Source organism: Dendrobates tinctorius, unplaced genomic scaffold, assembly GCF_039654945.1.
Source record: "Dendrobates tinctorius isolate UK_male_01 unplaced genomic scaffold, ASM3965494v1 ptg000173l, whole genome shotgun sequence".
Classification (NCBI taxonomy): Eukaryota; Metazoa; Chordata; class Amphibia; order Anura; family Dendrobatidae; genus Dendrobates; species Dendrobates tinctorius.
Genome location: NW_027361840.1, coordinates 1,531,531 through 1,548,806, shown reverse-complemented (window position 1 = coordinate 1,548,806; position 17,276 = coordinate 1,531,531). Strand labels below are relative to the sequence as shown.

The following is a 17,276-nucleotide window of genomic DNA, read 5'->3' as shown; positions in this document are numbered from 1 at the left end:
TGTATAATAGGTTCCATGTGAGATGCATGTCCCTAATGCATCAGTTCACAAGCTGCACCCCTGGGCAGAGGGGACACGATATTCTCCTTTTGTCCGCCCTCCCCCCACCTTTGTAATTCCCACAGTAAACATCAGCAGGCTCCGGCCACCTGCGGCTTTTGTAATGTATGTCTTGCCTGCCGCTTTTCTATTGGCCGGCCCTCTATTTGTGTGATATATTCTGGGTCCTGTGAGTAAAGTGTTGTCAGACTGGAAATACATGGAGAAGCAGTGATCTTTTATATGCGCCCATGTAACCAAGGAATTCCAGCCAGCGTCATTCATTCAGACTCCAGCCAACGCAGAGCAGACCTCCGAAAACACGGGGTGGTACTGAAAGAGGTACCCCAGCTTGGTAGACCCTATTACAGGTGTCAAACGTAACACCCAGATAGCGGCCCTTCTGCCGGGGTGTTATTATGGTGCCACCCACGGAGAGGGAAATGTCAGATTTAGGGAGGTTAGTAGACTGGAAGTGCAGAAGAAGTTCCGTTTTGGAGAAGTTGAGTTTCCGAGAGCGGACATGATGTTGGAGACTGCGGACAGAGAGTCACTGGCGTTTTAGTACAGTGGGAGTAAGGTCAGGGGATGACGTGTATAGTTGTGTGCCATCAGCATAAAGATGGTACTGAAAGCCAAATCTGCTGATGGTCTGTCCATTTGGGGCCGTGTAGAGAGAGAAGAGAAGGGGGCCAAGGACTGAGCCCTGAGGTACTCCAAATGTGAGAGGAAGAGGAGATGAAGTGGAACCAATGAACAAAACACTGAAGGAGTGGTCAGAAAGATAGTAAGAGAACCAGGAGAGGGCAGTGTCTTTACATATAGGGGGCTTCCACAATACAGGTAGTACAAAGGATCTGAAAAAGCACTATGGCTCCTCACCTCTCCCCAAAAATCCAGCAAATTCTGAGCTCCCAAATCCAAATGCCCCATTCCCTTCTGAGCCCCACAGTGTGCCTAAACCACATTTAGTGTCCACATGTTTGGCATTTCTATAGCAATGAGGGTGCATGTGTCCAGAAGTATTATCTGGGCACAATGTCTGGGCACTACAATTTAATGGGCACTTCAATGGCAGATTTGCTATTTTCAATCAGCAACATACCCTGCTGCTTGTTTCTGGAAAACACCCATGGAGTCAAAATCATCACTACACCTTGTGAGGCAGCGGTAGCATGGTACGCAGTGAAGAGGCAGTGACCTACAAACACAAAAGTCCCTTTGATGTGTTTCCTCACAGCATTAAAGTCCAATTTACACAAGTGCAAATAATATTAGTGTTTAGTTCACACCAGTCAATAGCACTTCATAGGACACGGATTTGTATCACAGTCCCTAAACATGCCGGATTTCACCTTGTCCAGTTTCCATGGGTGACTGCTTGCCATGCCATGTCTCTAACTTACAGCTCCCTTTGGTCTGCAGTCATGACACCCGCTACCTCACCTCTGACTAGTTCACATGGGTGTCGTGCACCACTGTATCACAGTCTCTCTTCACAGCCGTACACAGACCTTGACATCCTAGTGTCTGCAGCTGTGACACATGACAGTCCTTCCTTCGGGCACAGGAAGTCTACCTCCGGTTCTGGGCACAAGACCTGTCCACATCCATGACCAGTCATCGTGGACGGCATAACCACTGTGTATGCTGTGGGTTGTCAGGTCTCTCTCTGGTCCTGACACACCTGAGACTCACTAAGCAACAACCCTTTCCTTCAGGGTTTTTAACATAGCAAAGTGTGGCTTCCAGCCACATGGAAAACCTGGGTCCGGAATGGAACAGACTGCACAAACTACTATCCTGCAGTCTGTTTCACACACAACATCCAGAGCAGGTTTTCCCTACATCTGCCTTGGACACTAACATGTTCAAGACTAACACTTTTATTATCAGTCTGTATTGCCGTCACAGCTACGCCTGTGACTGCCATGGACACCTATTGCCTTCATACACCTCCGTGTATATCCTGAGGAGACTACACAGCAACCCCTACCTGTGACATTGGTCACTGCTTCACCATTGCAATCCCAGCTACGCCTGTGACCGCAATGCATTCCCATAGCCTCAATATGCCTCCGTGCGTATCCTGGGGAGAACATACAGCACCCCCTAGCTGTAATAGGGGTCACTACCTCACATATACCCATCCACTGTTCAAACCTTTGGGGTTGAATACTTGACACCCCACATGGGCGCGAGACAGGGCATCCTCATGCCTCTGTGACATCCCCACCCGACAATGCACTTTGAAACCAAAGTAGGGTCCGGAACAGTCAATTAAGATTTGGACCGGTTGTGGGTGGCCTGAACTTTGTTCATTTTGGATTCAGTAACCCCGCATCTCATCAGTACTCACCTTCGGGCCTTTGGTATAATTTCTTCCGTACCCTTACCCGTGCCTCGGTGACTATATCATGCTGAAACGCCGTGGTTCGACCCATGAAATCCGAGCATCCATCTTTATTACGTCGCACCCAAACCTGAGCTTCCCGACACTGCTGTCTAACGAGCACTCTATCTATTTCACTCTGACCCCAGGCCACATCGTTGGCCGGTGCCAGAAGATTCCTCGAGCGCACGTCCCCAGTTGCCTCTGCGACCACACACTTCCGGTTCTTCCCAGCGTTCTTTTTAAACCTGCAGTTTTTTCACACACCAGTTTCTCTGCGTGTGACCCTGGAATTGAGCTGTCCCGAACTTACCAGGGGACATTTCCAGCTCTGGGTTCAGTGGAGTCTCCATGCCCTCTACTGCCACAACCTCTAGGGCAGTGGTCCCCAACCTTTCTGACCTTGAGAGCCAAATTCAGCTTAGAGAGAGGGTCTCGAGCCACATTCAGCACTGAGAGAGGGGCGTGAGCCATATCCGGCTCCCATCTCCTTCAAAGTAGTGTCAACCAAAGCCCCCATTACAGGTATAATGATAACCAAAGCTTTTCCACAGAAATCACTCCAAAGCAGTACACTGAGATCCAGGGGTTCCCACAATACCCCCATTCAGTATTCTCTCATCAAGGACTCCCAACACAGTCACATCCAGCTTTGAGCACCTCCTCTAACAGGTAATGCCATCCTCCAGCGTACCATACCTAAAACATCTCTAAACCCCTAAGACCAGTAAATGTGCATCCACATCTGCTCTTCTGTGCAGGGCTACTCACAACATTCACCATTTTGAGATGTACTCTTCATACCTGTTTGATAGACCTGGACCTAATGCACCAAGCTGGCAGACAGTCGCGAGCTACAATTCATGGGACAGCGAGCCACATGTGGCTCCCGAGCTACAGGTTAGGGATCCCTGCTCTAGGGGAAGCCTGTTGGGGATACACTCTGTCCCTAAGTTGGCGAACCCTGTGGCAGATATCTCTGACTTGATATCTTCGGGTTCTGCACCCGAAACAACATTTTCATCCTGCCCTGCCAATACCTTTAGGGGGAGCCTATCGTGATTACACTCTGTCCCTAGGTTGACGACCCCTTTGGCAGGTATCTCAACATCTTCGGTTTCTGCACCCGGCACAACATTTTCATCCTCTCCTTCCACCACCTCTAGGGGGAGCCTATCGTGATTACACTCTGTCCCTAGGTTGGCGACCCCTATGGCAGGTATCTCAACATCTCCGGGTTCTATTCCTGGCACAACCATTACCATGAGAGGGTTGACCCTGGTCTCCCACAGCGACCAAAACAGGGGCAAGTCGCTCCCCAACACAGTCCCATATGGAAGGATCTTCGTCACTCCCACCACATGTTTAATGTCCCCACATTGTGTAGAAAAATTGACCTCAGCGGTCGGGTACTCCCGGATTTCCCCATGGATATCCACCACCTTCACCTTCCATCCTTTGGAGTTGTCCCCAGCAGCAAGGGACCTATGGACCAAAGTCACTCTGCTCCCCGTGTCCAGGAGAGCCTCTGTGTGGCACCCATTCACAAGCACCTGGCACAGTCGCTGCACGCTGTCGGCAGTGCCTGCAGTGATGATACAGACTGGCTGGGCATATATCGAGACATGGTGCGTATATCTGCAGTCAATGGGCTCAGATGGCACAGAACAGTTACTAGCCCCATTTCCAGGCTCTGGTACCACGTCCTGAGTGGATTTATACCGCTCAATCAATTCTACCAGCAGGTCCAGATTGCCCAGCTCCCTTTGCCCAACCCAATGCTGCATGGCGGCCGGCAGAGGCCGCACAATCCGATCAACCACAACTCTCCATCATCTCGATTTGGGAAAAAAACTCAGACTGGAGCCACTCCTCCACCAACTGCAGCAAGTCAATTGCATGAGACCTGGCGGGCTGAGACTACATAGGAACACTGGTACACCCAATGATCACCCCTTACCTTAGGGTTCTCCTTTTTACTCAGCTGAAGCTGTGGGAGCTTCCATTGCAGCATCTCTTGCTGCTTCAGCTGCAACTGCAGCACCTGCTGCTGCAGAACCTCTTGCTGCGACTGCTGAAACTGCAGTGTCTCTTGCTGCTGCTGCAGAACCTCTTGCTGCGACTGCTGACTGAGCACAAAATGCTCTAAAAGTTCCTCCATTTCTCCAGCAGACCTGTACAACGATCTGCAGCACTCTCTGGGGTATGCCTCAGTTTACACTGCCCGTATTCTCCACCATATGTAAGGCAGCGGTAGCAGCATTACGCAGTGAAGAGGCAGTGACCCACAAAGTTCAAACACAAAAGTCCCTTTAATGTGTTTCCTAACAGTATTAAAGTCCAATTTACACAAGTGCAAATAATATTAGTGTTCAGTTCACACCAGTCAATAGCACTTCATAGGACACGGCTTTGTATCACAGTCCCCTAAACATGCCGGACTTCACCTTTTCCAGTTTCCATGGGTGACTGCATGCCATGCCAATGTCTCTCACTTACAGCCCCCTTTGGTCTGCAGTCACGACACACGACCATTACACAGAGAAAAACAAAACACAAATATCCTAAAATAAAAAAGTAAAATGCAAAAAATGCATGAAGGTAGAAAGGGTTTTTAGTAAACATAATTTTGATCAAAAGTCGTGTGTTAATATGCATTTATATTGTGCATACACATTAACTTACTTTTTCAGTTCAGACTCCAGTTTTTTATTCAGATCAATGTGCATCCTGTGCATATAAGGGTGTGAACGCCTTGTTTCTGAGCTGGAAAATCCATCCTGTCTGGCCTATGCTTTTACTGGTGGTTCAGTCCCTCGATCCTTGTTCACATTTACGTCACTTGACAAGTGGAAAGGTGTTAATACAAGAATTAGGACTGTCCCACAAGGCTTGACGTGGCGGAATGGCTTGTACATTCTTTTGATCATAACTATGTTTACTAAATACCTTTATTACTATTACTACCTTCATGCATTTTTTGCAGTTTATTTTTTTATTTTAGGATATTTGTGTTTTGTTTTTGTTTTCTCTGTGTATTAGTCGTGTGTTAATATGCATTTACATTGTGTATACACATTAACTTACTTTCTCATTACAGACTCCAGTTTTTTATTCAAACTACTGTACTATCTTGCAGTCTGCTTCACACACAACATTCAAAGCAGGTTTTCCCTACATCCACCGTGGACACTAACATATCCAAGACTAACACTTTTATTATCAGTCTGTATTGCAGTCACAGCTACCGCTGTAGCAGTCACACATGTTCCCTGGGAACAATGCCCACATTTATAACACCAAATATTACAGTGCTACTCACTTGGGAGTGATATGAGGTATCACAGGAAATGTTTCTAATTAAAAGTCTCATAAACCACATCACAGGAAACTCAAATACAGCCCTTGTCCATCCATACAATAGTCTAGCTTCTTAGTCTTTCAGTAGAGGCACTCAGTCTACACACCTCTACACATGCTACACTGTATGAGGCAAACAGGTCTCATTTTACCAAGTGAACCACACCCAGGGGTTGCGATATGGTGAGCAGCCATTCACCTGCTCATAATGAACCTTTCATGGCCAGGTTACTCCAGGTTCATCTCCCATCCACTGTGTTTAACAAGCATCCTTACATACCTCCCCCTCTGCCTAAAGCCATGGGCTTGACATCTTGCAGACACAGGATTCTCGAGAGGGCATTGGCATTACCATGTAACTCCCGACTCTATGTTTTACTTGAAAGCGGACATCCTGCAGGGCTAGAAATTAGTGGGTAGCACAAGCATTTTTCCTCTTTTTCTTTCTCATCCACCTGAATGGACCATGGTCTGACACTAATTTAAATTCTCACCCTAAGAGATAGTATCGCAATGTGTCCATCGCCCACTTTATGGACAGGCATTCCTTTTCTCCAATGGAACCATTTTTCTCACATGCTTACAGATTCCTACTCAGGTAGAGAACAGGATTCTCCTCTCCGTGTATCTCCTGAGAGAGGAACTCTCCTAATCTAACATCCATTTGGAGTACAAATTTCTTCACGACACAGAGCCACTTTCAGTTTTTGAAAGGCCTTTTCCGCCTCCAACGTCCATTTGGCCACGCCTAATTTTATCCCCTTAGTGAGGTTGATCAAGGGTTTGGCCACCGTGGCAAAGTTTGGAATTAGCCTCATGTAGTACCCCATGATTTCCAGGAAGGCCATAACAGCCGCACCAGAAATGGCACATCCATTAGATACGCGTATTCTGACGGTTAAGATCGGCTCTTCCCAGCTGCCATTGTGAGGTGGCAATCGGGGTAATGGTTTATGGGGTTGATGTCAGCTGTGTAATGTCAGGTGACATCAAACCTATGGGTTAGTAACGTAGAGGCATCTGTCAGACACCCCCATTACTAACCCCTACGTCTAAACTATTTAACACACACAAAGTGTTTAATTTGTAAAAATCACTCTGTGACAAATTCCCTCTTTAGCACATGTATTTAATAAAAAATAATCCACACCAGTCTGCCATAACACAAATGGAAGTCCCACAATGATCCATGTCTTCTTGGTCCAGTGTATGGAGCCCTGTTCAGAGAACAAAGCTCAATAGACTGGCGCAACAGTTGCTGCTGGTTGTAACGCTGCACTCCGGGAGAACCCGGCTGCCGTGACGAGCGGTGAGGTCAGTAAGGTTATCCCAGTACACAACTGCCAGTGCTGCTCTCATGTGACCCGGAGGCTTTGAACTGCAGTAACCTTACCTTATTTATTAGTGAAATACAGTTCAGAAAACTACACACACACAAGGCACTGATTATATATCTCACCGACATATTTCTATCTATCTATCTATCTACAGTTGAAACTTGATGTTTCCATCCACTATATAAAAAGACAGATCAACATGTTTTTCTCAATATCTGACATGAGATCAGAATAAACTTTTCCCATTTTAAGTAAATTAGGATTACTATAATTATTAATATTTATTATTAATAATAATACTTTTATTCCTATAGCGCCAACATATTCCACAGACAAAAGACATTACAGCATTACAATAATCACATAAATCAACAGATACCAAGAGGAATGAGGGCTCCGCTGCTCGCAAGCTTACAGTCTATGAGGAAATAGGGGAGACGCGAAAAGTGGATGTCAACAATTGCCTTCATTGTTCAGACCAGCCATAATTTAAGAAATCAGGTGTTCATGTAATGCTGCATGAACCGGTTATCAGCCAGAATACGTAGCAGTATATACACAGGGCTATTAAATGCTTAAAGCGTGTGAGAACATGATATGAAGAACCTGGTTATGGTAAAAATATTGAATGGGCCACACAGGGATAATTAGATTAATTTACTGAGACTGTAGGCGAGACTGAAGAAATGTGTTTTTAGTGCTCGCTTAAAACTGTGGGTATTACGGATTAATCGACTTAACCTGGGTAGTGCATTCCAAAAAATTGGTGCAGCACGTGAAAAGTCTTGGAGACAGGAGGTTCTGATTGAGGATATTAACTTCAGATCATTAGCAGAATGGAGGGCATGGGTAGGGTAGACTGAGATGAGGGAGATGTAGGGTGGTGCTGAGCCATGGAGCACTTTGTGGGTGAGGGTAATAAGTTTATACTGAATTCTGAAGTGGATGGGTAACCAGTGTAATGACTGGCACAAGGTAGCGGTATCGGTGTAATGGTTGGTGAGGAATATGATCCTGGCTACAGCATTAAGGATGGATTGGAGAGGGGAGAGTTTGGTAAGAGGGAGACCGATTAGAAGAGAGTTACAATAGTCCAAACGAGAATGAATAAGAGAAACAATAAGAGTTTTTGCGGAGTCAAAAGTAAGAAAGGGTTGAATTCTAGAAATGTTTTTGAGGTGCAGATAACAAGTTCTAGCCAGTGATCGGATGTGGGGGGTGAATGAAAGATCTGAATCAATCATGACCCCAAGACAGCGAGCATGTTGCTGGGAAATAATGGTAGAACCACACATGGAAATGGCAATGTCGGGCATAGGTAGGTTAGTAGAGGGAGGAAACACAAGGAGTTCAGTTTTTGACAGGTTCAGTTTCAGATAGCAGGAGAATATGATGGTAAAGACAGCGGTAAGACAATCACTGGTGTTTTCTAAAGAGGCAGGTGTGCTGTCAGGAGAGGAGGTGTATAATTGGGTTTCATCAGCATAGAGATGGTACTGGAAACCAAATCTACTGATTGTATACAAAGAGAAGAGGAGGGGGTCTAGGACCGATCATTGAGGAACCCCAACAGTAAGGGGAAGATGAGTGGAGGAGGAACCAGCAAAAGATACAGTAAAGGAGCGGTCAGAGAGATAGGAGGAGAACCAAGAGAGAACGATGTCCTTGAGGCCGATGGAGCGGAGCATAGTGAGGAGGAGCTGATGATCCACAGTGTTGAATACTGCAGAGAGGTCCAGGAGAATTAGCACGGAGTAGTGACCATTAGATTTAGCTGTTAGTAGATCATTAGAGACTTTAGTGAGGGCAGTTTCAGTAGAGTATAAAGAGTGAAAACCGGATTGTAGAGGGTCGAGATGAGAGTTATCTGAGAAATAGCGGATAACATGGGAGTGGATCAGGCGTTCCAGGAGTTTAGAGATGAAGGGAAGATTAGAGACAGGTCTATAGTTAGCAGCACAGTTTTGGTCAAGGGATAGTTTTTTAAGCAGTGGATATATAATGGCATGCTTAAATGAGGAGGGGAAGATACCGGAAGAGAGAGAGAGGTTGAATATTTTAGTTAGGTGAGTGGTGACAGAAGGGGAAAGGGACTGGAGGAGATGTGATGGAATAGGGTCACTTGTGCAAGTAGAAGGCCAAGAAGATACAAGGAACCTGATAGCTTTTTCTTCTCTGACTGGTTCAACATAAGAGAGTGAGCTAGATGCAGGGAGGGAGGAAGGACAGCGCATGGTGTGAGGGGGTTGAGAGAAAATTTCCTGTCGGATATGGTCAATTTTTTCTTTGAAGTAATTAGCCAGATCATCAACGCGGAGATCCGTGGTTGGGGCCTGCACTTTTGGGTGAATAGGGAATGAAAAGTATCAAAGAGATGTTTCGGGTTATTGATAGTGAGGTGATGAGGGTGTTCAAATAGGTGAAAGGCAGTGTTGTATGTTTTAAGCATCAACTTATAATGGATGAAATCTTCCGGTAGATTGGATTTTCTCCACAGACGTATGGCACACCTGGAGCACCGCTGTAGGAAACATGTTTGCAGCATGTGCCAGGGTTTTCTCCATCTGTGCTGAGTTGTTCTATTTATAGGAGGTGCAGCTTCATCCAGGCAGTGTCTCATTATAATGCTTCAGTGAAGAATTAGGACAAGAGAGGGAGGAGATAGGGGCCAATGATGACTGCAAGTTCTTCATAAGTTTCTGGGTGTTGGCCTGTATGTTTCTATAAGTGTGGAAAGTGGGGGTGACCTGAGCGGAATGGCAGTTTTAAGCTGAGAATGAAAGAAGGTTGTGGTCACAGAGTGGGAGAGGGGAGTTTGTGAAATCAACCATTGAGCAAAGCTTGGAGAAGACCAAGTCGAGGGAGTTTCCGTCTTCATGCGTAGGAGAGCTAGTAAGCTGCAAAAAGGCCAAAGAAGGAGGTTAAAGATAAAAGGTGAGTAACCGATATGGAGAGAGGGAGAGCAAAAGGGATGTTGAAGTCTCTCATGAGGATGAGGAAGTCAAAGGAGAAAAATGTGGAAACCACGTGGCAAAGTGATCCAGGAATTGATGCGAGGGGCCCGGAGGATGATACACCACCGCCAGTCGCATGGAGAAGGGGATGTAGAGTCTGACAGCATGGCCCTCAAAAGAAGGGAAGACAAGTGAGGGTACTTGAGGGATAACCTGAAAGGTACATTTGGGTGATAGAAGCAGACCAACACCTCCACCTTCTCTGATGTCCGATCTTGGGGTATGAGGTTTCATCGGGGGCTTAGCTACAGCATTAAAGAATGCTGTAGATAAGCCCCTGATGGAGGTGCCGGCACCTGATAGGCGGAAAATAGGCTGACAGATTCCCTTTAAAACATTCTCTCATTATTCTGGCAAATATTAATAATTATGGTAATCCTATTTGTCTTAAAATGGGAAAGGTTTATTCTGATTTAATGTCAGATATTGAGAAGCACATGCAGATGTGTCTTTATATATAGTGGATGGAAACTTCTGGTTTCTACTGTATCTTTCTATTATATAGCTTTTATCTATTTCTCTAGCTGTCTATCCTCTATGTTTGCACATCTAACACCTAAACATTTGTTATTTCTGTTCTGCATTCTATTCCAGTACGTGTCACACTGATGGTGCACAAGGATGCCACACGGATTTTACATGTGGACACTGATAGCACCGGTACTGTTTTTTCCCGTTTCGGAACTATCAGGAATCCAGGACATGTGAAAATGTGAAAGATGCCTTACACTGATACTTTGTTGCAGTCAACTTTGAATTTCTGGCAGAATTCAGTCTATATGGGTCTGGATCTATCTCAAGAGACATCTACAATTGGCGATCTTTGCCCGCTCTTCCGTGCAAAAGCTCCATATCTGTCAGATTGCTGGGGTGTCTCCTGTGTACAGTGCCTTCTTCAGGTCACAACAGAATTTGCATTCAGTTTTGGGCTGTAGTTTGGCTATTCCAAAACTTCCATCTTCTCCTGGTGAAGCCGTTCTTATGGTGACTTAAAAGTTGCTTAGGGTCGTTGTCGTGGTGAAAGCTGAAAATTCTCTTCATCTTAATCAGGAAATACAAATATAATATTTTAGGTTATGTTATTTAAAAATAATAACATACATTTTATTCTTGACAGATGATTGTACCAGGAGCTTCAAGGGACATCTGATATCTTTAGAGTTTAATTCAGAAGATTCTAGTATCACACAAGATACCTCTACACAGCATGAAGACATCTCAGATATACCCCCAGCTGTTCACAGCAGAGAACGATCATCTTATTTTAATGAACAATTATCTCCAAATTCATCACAGACTGTTAAACAAAACAAAAGTCACAGAAGAAATGCTGAAGATAAAAGCCCTCTAACAGGGGAGAAGCCATATTCATGTTCAGAATGTAGGAAATGTTTTTCAATGAAATCACATCGTGCTGCACATGAAAAAGTTCACACAGGAGAGAAGCCATATTCATGTTCAGAATGTGGGAAATGTTTTTCAATGAAATCACATTGTGTTGCACATGAAAAAGTTCACACAGGAGAGAAGCCATATTCATGTTCAGAATGTGGGAAATGTTTTTCAATTAAATCAAATCTTGCTGCACATGAAAAAGTTCACACAGGAGAGAAGCCATATTCATGTTCAGAATGTGGGAAATGTTTTTCAGTGAAATCAAGTCTTGTTGCACATGAAAAAGTTCATACAGGAGAGAAGCCATATTCATGTTCAGAATGTGGGAAATGTTTTACAACTAAATCATATCTTCTAATACATGAGAGATTTCACACAGGAGAGAAGCCATATTCATGCTCAGAATGTGGGAAATGTTTTTCATTGAAATCAAGTCTTGTTGCACATGAGAGAATTCATACAGGAGAGAAGCCATTTTCATGTTCAGAATGTGGGAAATGTTTTGCACACAAATTAAGTCTTGTTTTACATGAGGGAATTCACACAGGAGAGAAGCCATTTGCATGTTCAAAATGTGGAAAATGTTTTTCATTTAAACATAGTCTTGTTGCACATGAGAAAATTCACACAGGAGAGAAGCCATATTCATGTTCAGAATGTGGGAAATGTTTTTCAGTGAAATCAAGTCTTGTTGCACATGAAAAAGTTCATACAGGGGAGAAGCCATATTCATGTTCAGAATGTGGGAAATGTTTTTCAATGAAATCAAGTCTTGTTACACATGAGAGAATTCACACAGGAGAGAAGCCATATTCATGTTCAGAATGTGGGAAATGTTTTTCACTGAAATCAAATCTTGTTGCACATGAAAAAGTTCATACAGGAGAGAAGCCATATTCATGTTCAGAATGTGGGAAATGTTTTTCAATTAAATCAAGTCTTGTTGCACATGAAAAAGTTCACACAGGAGAGAAGCCATATTCATGTTCAGAATGTGGGAAATGTTTTTCAATTAAATCAAGTCTTGTTGCACATGAGAGAATTCATACAGGAGAGAAGCCATATTCATGTTCAGAATGTGGGAAATGTTTTTCACTGAAATCACATCTTGTTGTACATGAGAGAATTCACACAGGAGAGAAGCCATATTCATGTTCAGAATGTGGGAAATGTTTTGTAAATAAATCACAGTTTAGTCGTCATGAAAGAATTCACACAGGAGAGAAGCCATATTCATGTTCAGAATGTGGGAAATGTTTTTCAATGAAATCAAGTCTTGTTGCACATGAAAAAGTTCATACAGGAGAGAAGCCATATTCATGTTCAGAATGTGGGAAATGTTTTTCACTGAAATCAAATCTTGTTGCACATGAAAAAGTTCATACAGGAGAGAAGCCATATTCATGTTCAGAATGTGGGAAATGTTTTTCAATGAAATCAAGTCTTGTTGCACATGAAAAAGTTCATACAGGAGAGAAGCCATATTCATGTTCAGAATGTGGGAAATGTTTTTCAATGAAATCAAGTCTTGTTGCACATGAAAAAGTTCACACAGGAGAGAAGCCATATTCATGTTCAGAATGTGGGAAATGTTTTTCAATTAAATCAAGTCTTGTTGCACATGAGAGAATTCATACAGGAGAGAAGCCATATTCATGTTCAGAATGTGGGAAATGTTTTTCACTGAAATCAAGTCTTGTTGTACATGAGAGAATTCACACAGGAGAGAAGCCATATTCATGTTCAGAATGTGGGAAATGTTTTGTAAATAAATCACAGTTTAGTCGTCATGAAAGAATTCACACAGGAGAGAAGCCATATTCATGTTCAGAATGTGGGAAATGTTTTGTAAATAAATCACAGTTTAGTCGTCATGAAAGATTTCACACAGGAGAGAAGCCATATTCATGTTCAGAATGTGGGAAATGTTTTTCAGTGAACTCAAGTCTTGTTGCACATGAAAAAGTTCACACAGGAGAGAAGCCATATTCATGTTCAGAATGTGGGAAATGTTTTTCAATGAAATCAAGTCTTGTTGAGCATGAAAAAGTTCATACAGGAGAGAAGCCATATTCATGTTCAGAATGTGGGAAATGTTTTTCAATGAAATCAAGTCTTGTTGCACATGAAAAAGTTCACTCAGGAGAGAAGCCATATTCATGTTCAGAATGTGGGAAATGTTTTTCACTGAAATCACATCTTGTTGTACATGAGAGAATTCACACAGGAGAGAAGCCATATTCATGTTCAGAATGTGGGAAATGTTTTTCATTGAAATCAAGTCTTGTTGCACATGAAAAAGTTCACACAGGAGAGAAGCCATATTCATGTTCAAAATGAGGGGAATGTTTTGCACACAAATTAAGTCTTGTTTTACATGAGAGAATTCACACAGGAGAGAAGCCATATTCATGTTTAGAATGTGGGAAATGGTTTTCTCATAAATCAGCTCTTACTAATAATCATCAAAGGTGTCAAACGGGAGAAAATCCGTACTCATGTTCAGAATATGGGAAATGTTTTTCACTGAAATCAAGTCTTGTTGTACATGAGAGAATTCACACAGGAGAGAAGCCATATTCATGTTCAGAATGTGGGAAATGTTGTGTAAATAAATCACAGTTTAGTCGTCATGAAAGAATTCACACAGGAGAGAAGCCATATTCATGTTCAGAATGTGGGAAATGTTTTGTAAATAAATCACAGTTTAGTCGTCATGAAAGATTTCACACAGGAGAGAAGCCATATTCATGTTCAGAATGTGGGAAATGTTTTTCAGTGAACTCAAGTCTTGTTGCACATGAAAAAGTTCACACAGGAGAGAAGCCATATTCATGTTCAGAATGTGGGAAATGTTTTTCACTGAAATCAAGTCTTGTTGTACATGAGAGAATTCACACAGGAGAGAAGCCATATTCATGTTCAGAATGTGGGAAATGTTTTGTAAATAAATCACAGTTTAGTCGTCATGAAAGAATTCACACAGGAGAGAAGCCATATTCATGTTCAGAATGTGGGAAATGTTTTGTAAATAAATCACAGTTTAGTCGTCATGAAAGATTTCACACAGGAGAGAAGCCATATTCATGTTCAGAATGTGGGAAATGTTTTTCAGTGAACTCAAGTCTTGTTGCACATGAAAAAGTTCACACAGGAGAGAAGCCATATTCATGTTCAGAATGTGGGAAATGTTTTTCAATGAAATCAAGTCTTGTTGCACATGAAAAAGTTCACTCAGGAGAGAAGCCATATTCATGTTCAGAATGTGGGAAATGTTTTTCACTGAAATCACATCTTGTTGTACATGAGAGAATTCACACAGGAGAGAAGCCATATTCATGTTCAGAATGTGGGAAATGTTTTTCATTGAAATCAAGTCTTGTTGCACATGAAAAAGTTCACACAGGAGAGAAGCCATATTCATGTTCAAAATGAGGGGAATGTTTTGCACACAAATTAAGTCTTGTTTTACATGAGAGAATTCACACAAGAGAGAAGCCATATTCATGTTTAGAATGTGGGAAATGTTTTATTTAGAGATCATCTCTTTACAAACATTAAGCACATTCACACAGAAGTAGCCATTTTATAGTCACATTATAACAAACAAACATGGCGTCTTGAGACCTTGGGTTCCTATGGTCCCATTACCTTCCTGGAGTGATGCTCTTGCTCTTAAACCCTTTGGCGACAAGCTGCCCATCTTAGTTACACAAGCGGTGGTCACTATGATAGCATATAATATGGGGAACGTGCCTATATTTCATTATTCTGCTCTCCCCCATAGTTTGAATATCTCTTTGGTCGCGGCTCCACACTGGTGGTAATCCACCATAAGCAGGAGAGTGATGGCGCCTCTTCTCATGTACAGAAGTCCCGTCCATCTCATGTAACCTCCAGGCACCAGACACATTACTCACATTTCACTTTCTCACTATTGATAATTGTTCTCATGAAATCTCATTCCTGTGACTGAGAACTTACAATTTGTGTTGCTTTTCTGTGTTCTGCTCTTCTGTCTTCATCATTATTGATTATGAGCACGTTGCATAGAAGGTTTCTCTTCCTGGTGCCCTTGTTTCTATTTGTTACTCTTTGTGGCTCAGGGGAAGATACCAACACGATATATACTGAATCTTGTAGCCACTTACTGCCAATAAAGGAAGCTTTACTGTCTCACAGTGGTTTGAATAGTCCTTGTCAGACGTGCCCACATCCTGGATTTTCTATGGATTTCTAGATGGTGAAGCATATGTCCCTGAGATGTGCCAATGCATCCGGCCTCTACATGCCATCGAGTGGGCTGTCAGTAGGCTGGATCATGGGAGGACACAGACTGCACATGACCCCTGAGCAAGGAATGCACCGTTCCCCCCATATACTATGAAAGTGACTTGGACATTAGAGATGAGCGAACCCGAACTGGAAAGTCTGAGGTTCGTATTGGACACCTAGTGTGCGGTACCGAATGCCGAACATGGTGTTTTTACTGTCTGTCCAGTTTCCTGTTTGGGTTTGCCAGTCTAATAAAGCTTGTTAAAGAAAGGGGAGGAAGAAAAACTTCCAAGACAACAACTCAAGGTCATAATATAAAATTGCTTTATTGGATTATAGGGCAAGGAACAATAAAACATACTAAAAAGCTGATAACTTGTCAAAAAACATAAGGACACGATGGACCATAATTGCTGCTTATGTTATAATAATCATAGAAGATATGAGAAGGACACAAGTAGGTAAGCGGTAAACTGCCATGTCACTGAACAAATAATTAAACCGGTAACCAAATCCTGCCCATAGGCCATAGAAAAAGAAGGCACATATACCCGCAGAGTAACAACACGTGTCCCAAATTACCTGATGAGCGCAAGTGCAAGCAAGCAAGTACAGGGTCCATCGTGTCCTTATGTTTTTTGATAAGTTATCAGCATTTTAGTATGTTTTATTGTTCCTTCCCCTGTAATCCAATAAAGCAATTTTATATTATGACCTTGAGTTGTTGTCTTGGAAGTTTTTCTTCCTCCCCTTTCTTTGTGAATTTTGACAATTGGTCCCTTTACAGTCCATGGTATTTTTATTAATGTGGGATAATATCTACAATTTGCTTGGTATGTTATTATTTATAGTATCTCATTTGACATCCATACCTCTGTGTACTACTCTTTTTGTCTAATAAAGCTTGTTGAAAGGCTATAGCGCAGCCAATCAGCAAGCCTTTAGACGGTGGGCACTTCCAAAGCCATCACAGCAATTACAAGTATTGACATAGCTGTAATTTGCTGGCGTAGCATGTGACCAGGCCTGTATAAAGGCCAGATCACGAGTCAGCCGCCATTCTGTTCTGATTAGTGTAGAGATAGGATGCAGCTGGAGTGAGGGACAGATAGTGACTGCGCACTCTGCAACAACACTCTGTGTACTCTGCAACCCATATCTGGGGTAGCACTGTACTAAAAGCCACTCTGTGTACTCTGCACCCCCACCTCTGGGAGTACTGTGCTAAAAGCCACTCTGTGTACTCTGCACCCATATCTGGGGTAATACTGTACTAAAAGCTTCTCTGTGAACTCTGCACCCCCACCTCTGGAAGTACTGTGCTAAAAGCCGCTCTGTGCACTCTGCACCCATTGCCTGTGGGAGTACTGTCCTTTAAGCCCCTGTTTGTACTCTGAAATCTCCTATCTGTGAGAGTATCCTCCTATCCTTTAACCCCTTCACCCCCAAGGGTGGTTTGCACGT

General features: G+C 43.1%; 1 protein-coding gene across 1 annotated transcript in view; it reads left to right on the top strand.

Moving 5' to 3' along the window:
• Positions 1-15,713, top strand: part of LOC141053916 (uncharacterized) — a 68,896-nt gene extending 53,183 nt beyond the window's left edge. The window contains 1 exon segment of the mRNA XM_073551084.1: positions 11,260-15,713. Within this exon segment, the coding sequence (XP_073407185.1) occupies positions 11,260-15,074 (3,815 nt within the window). The 3' untranslated portion in view covers positions 15,075-15,713.
• The last annotated feature ends 1,563 nt before the right edge of the window (positions 15,714-17,276 follow it).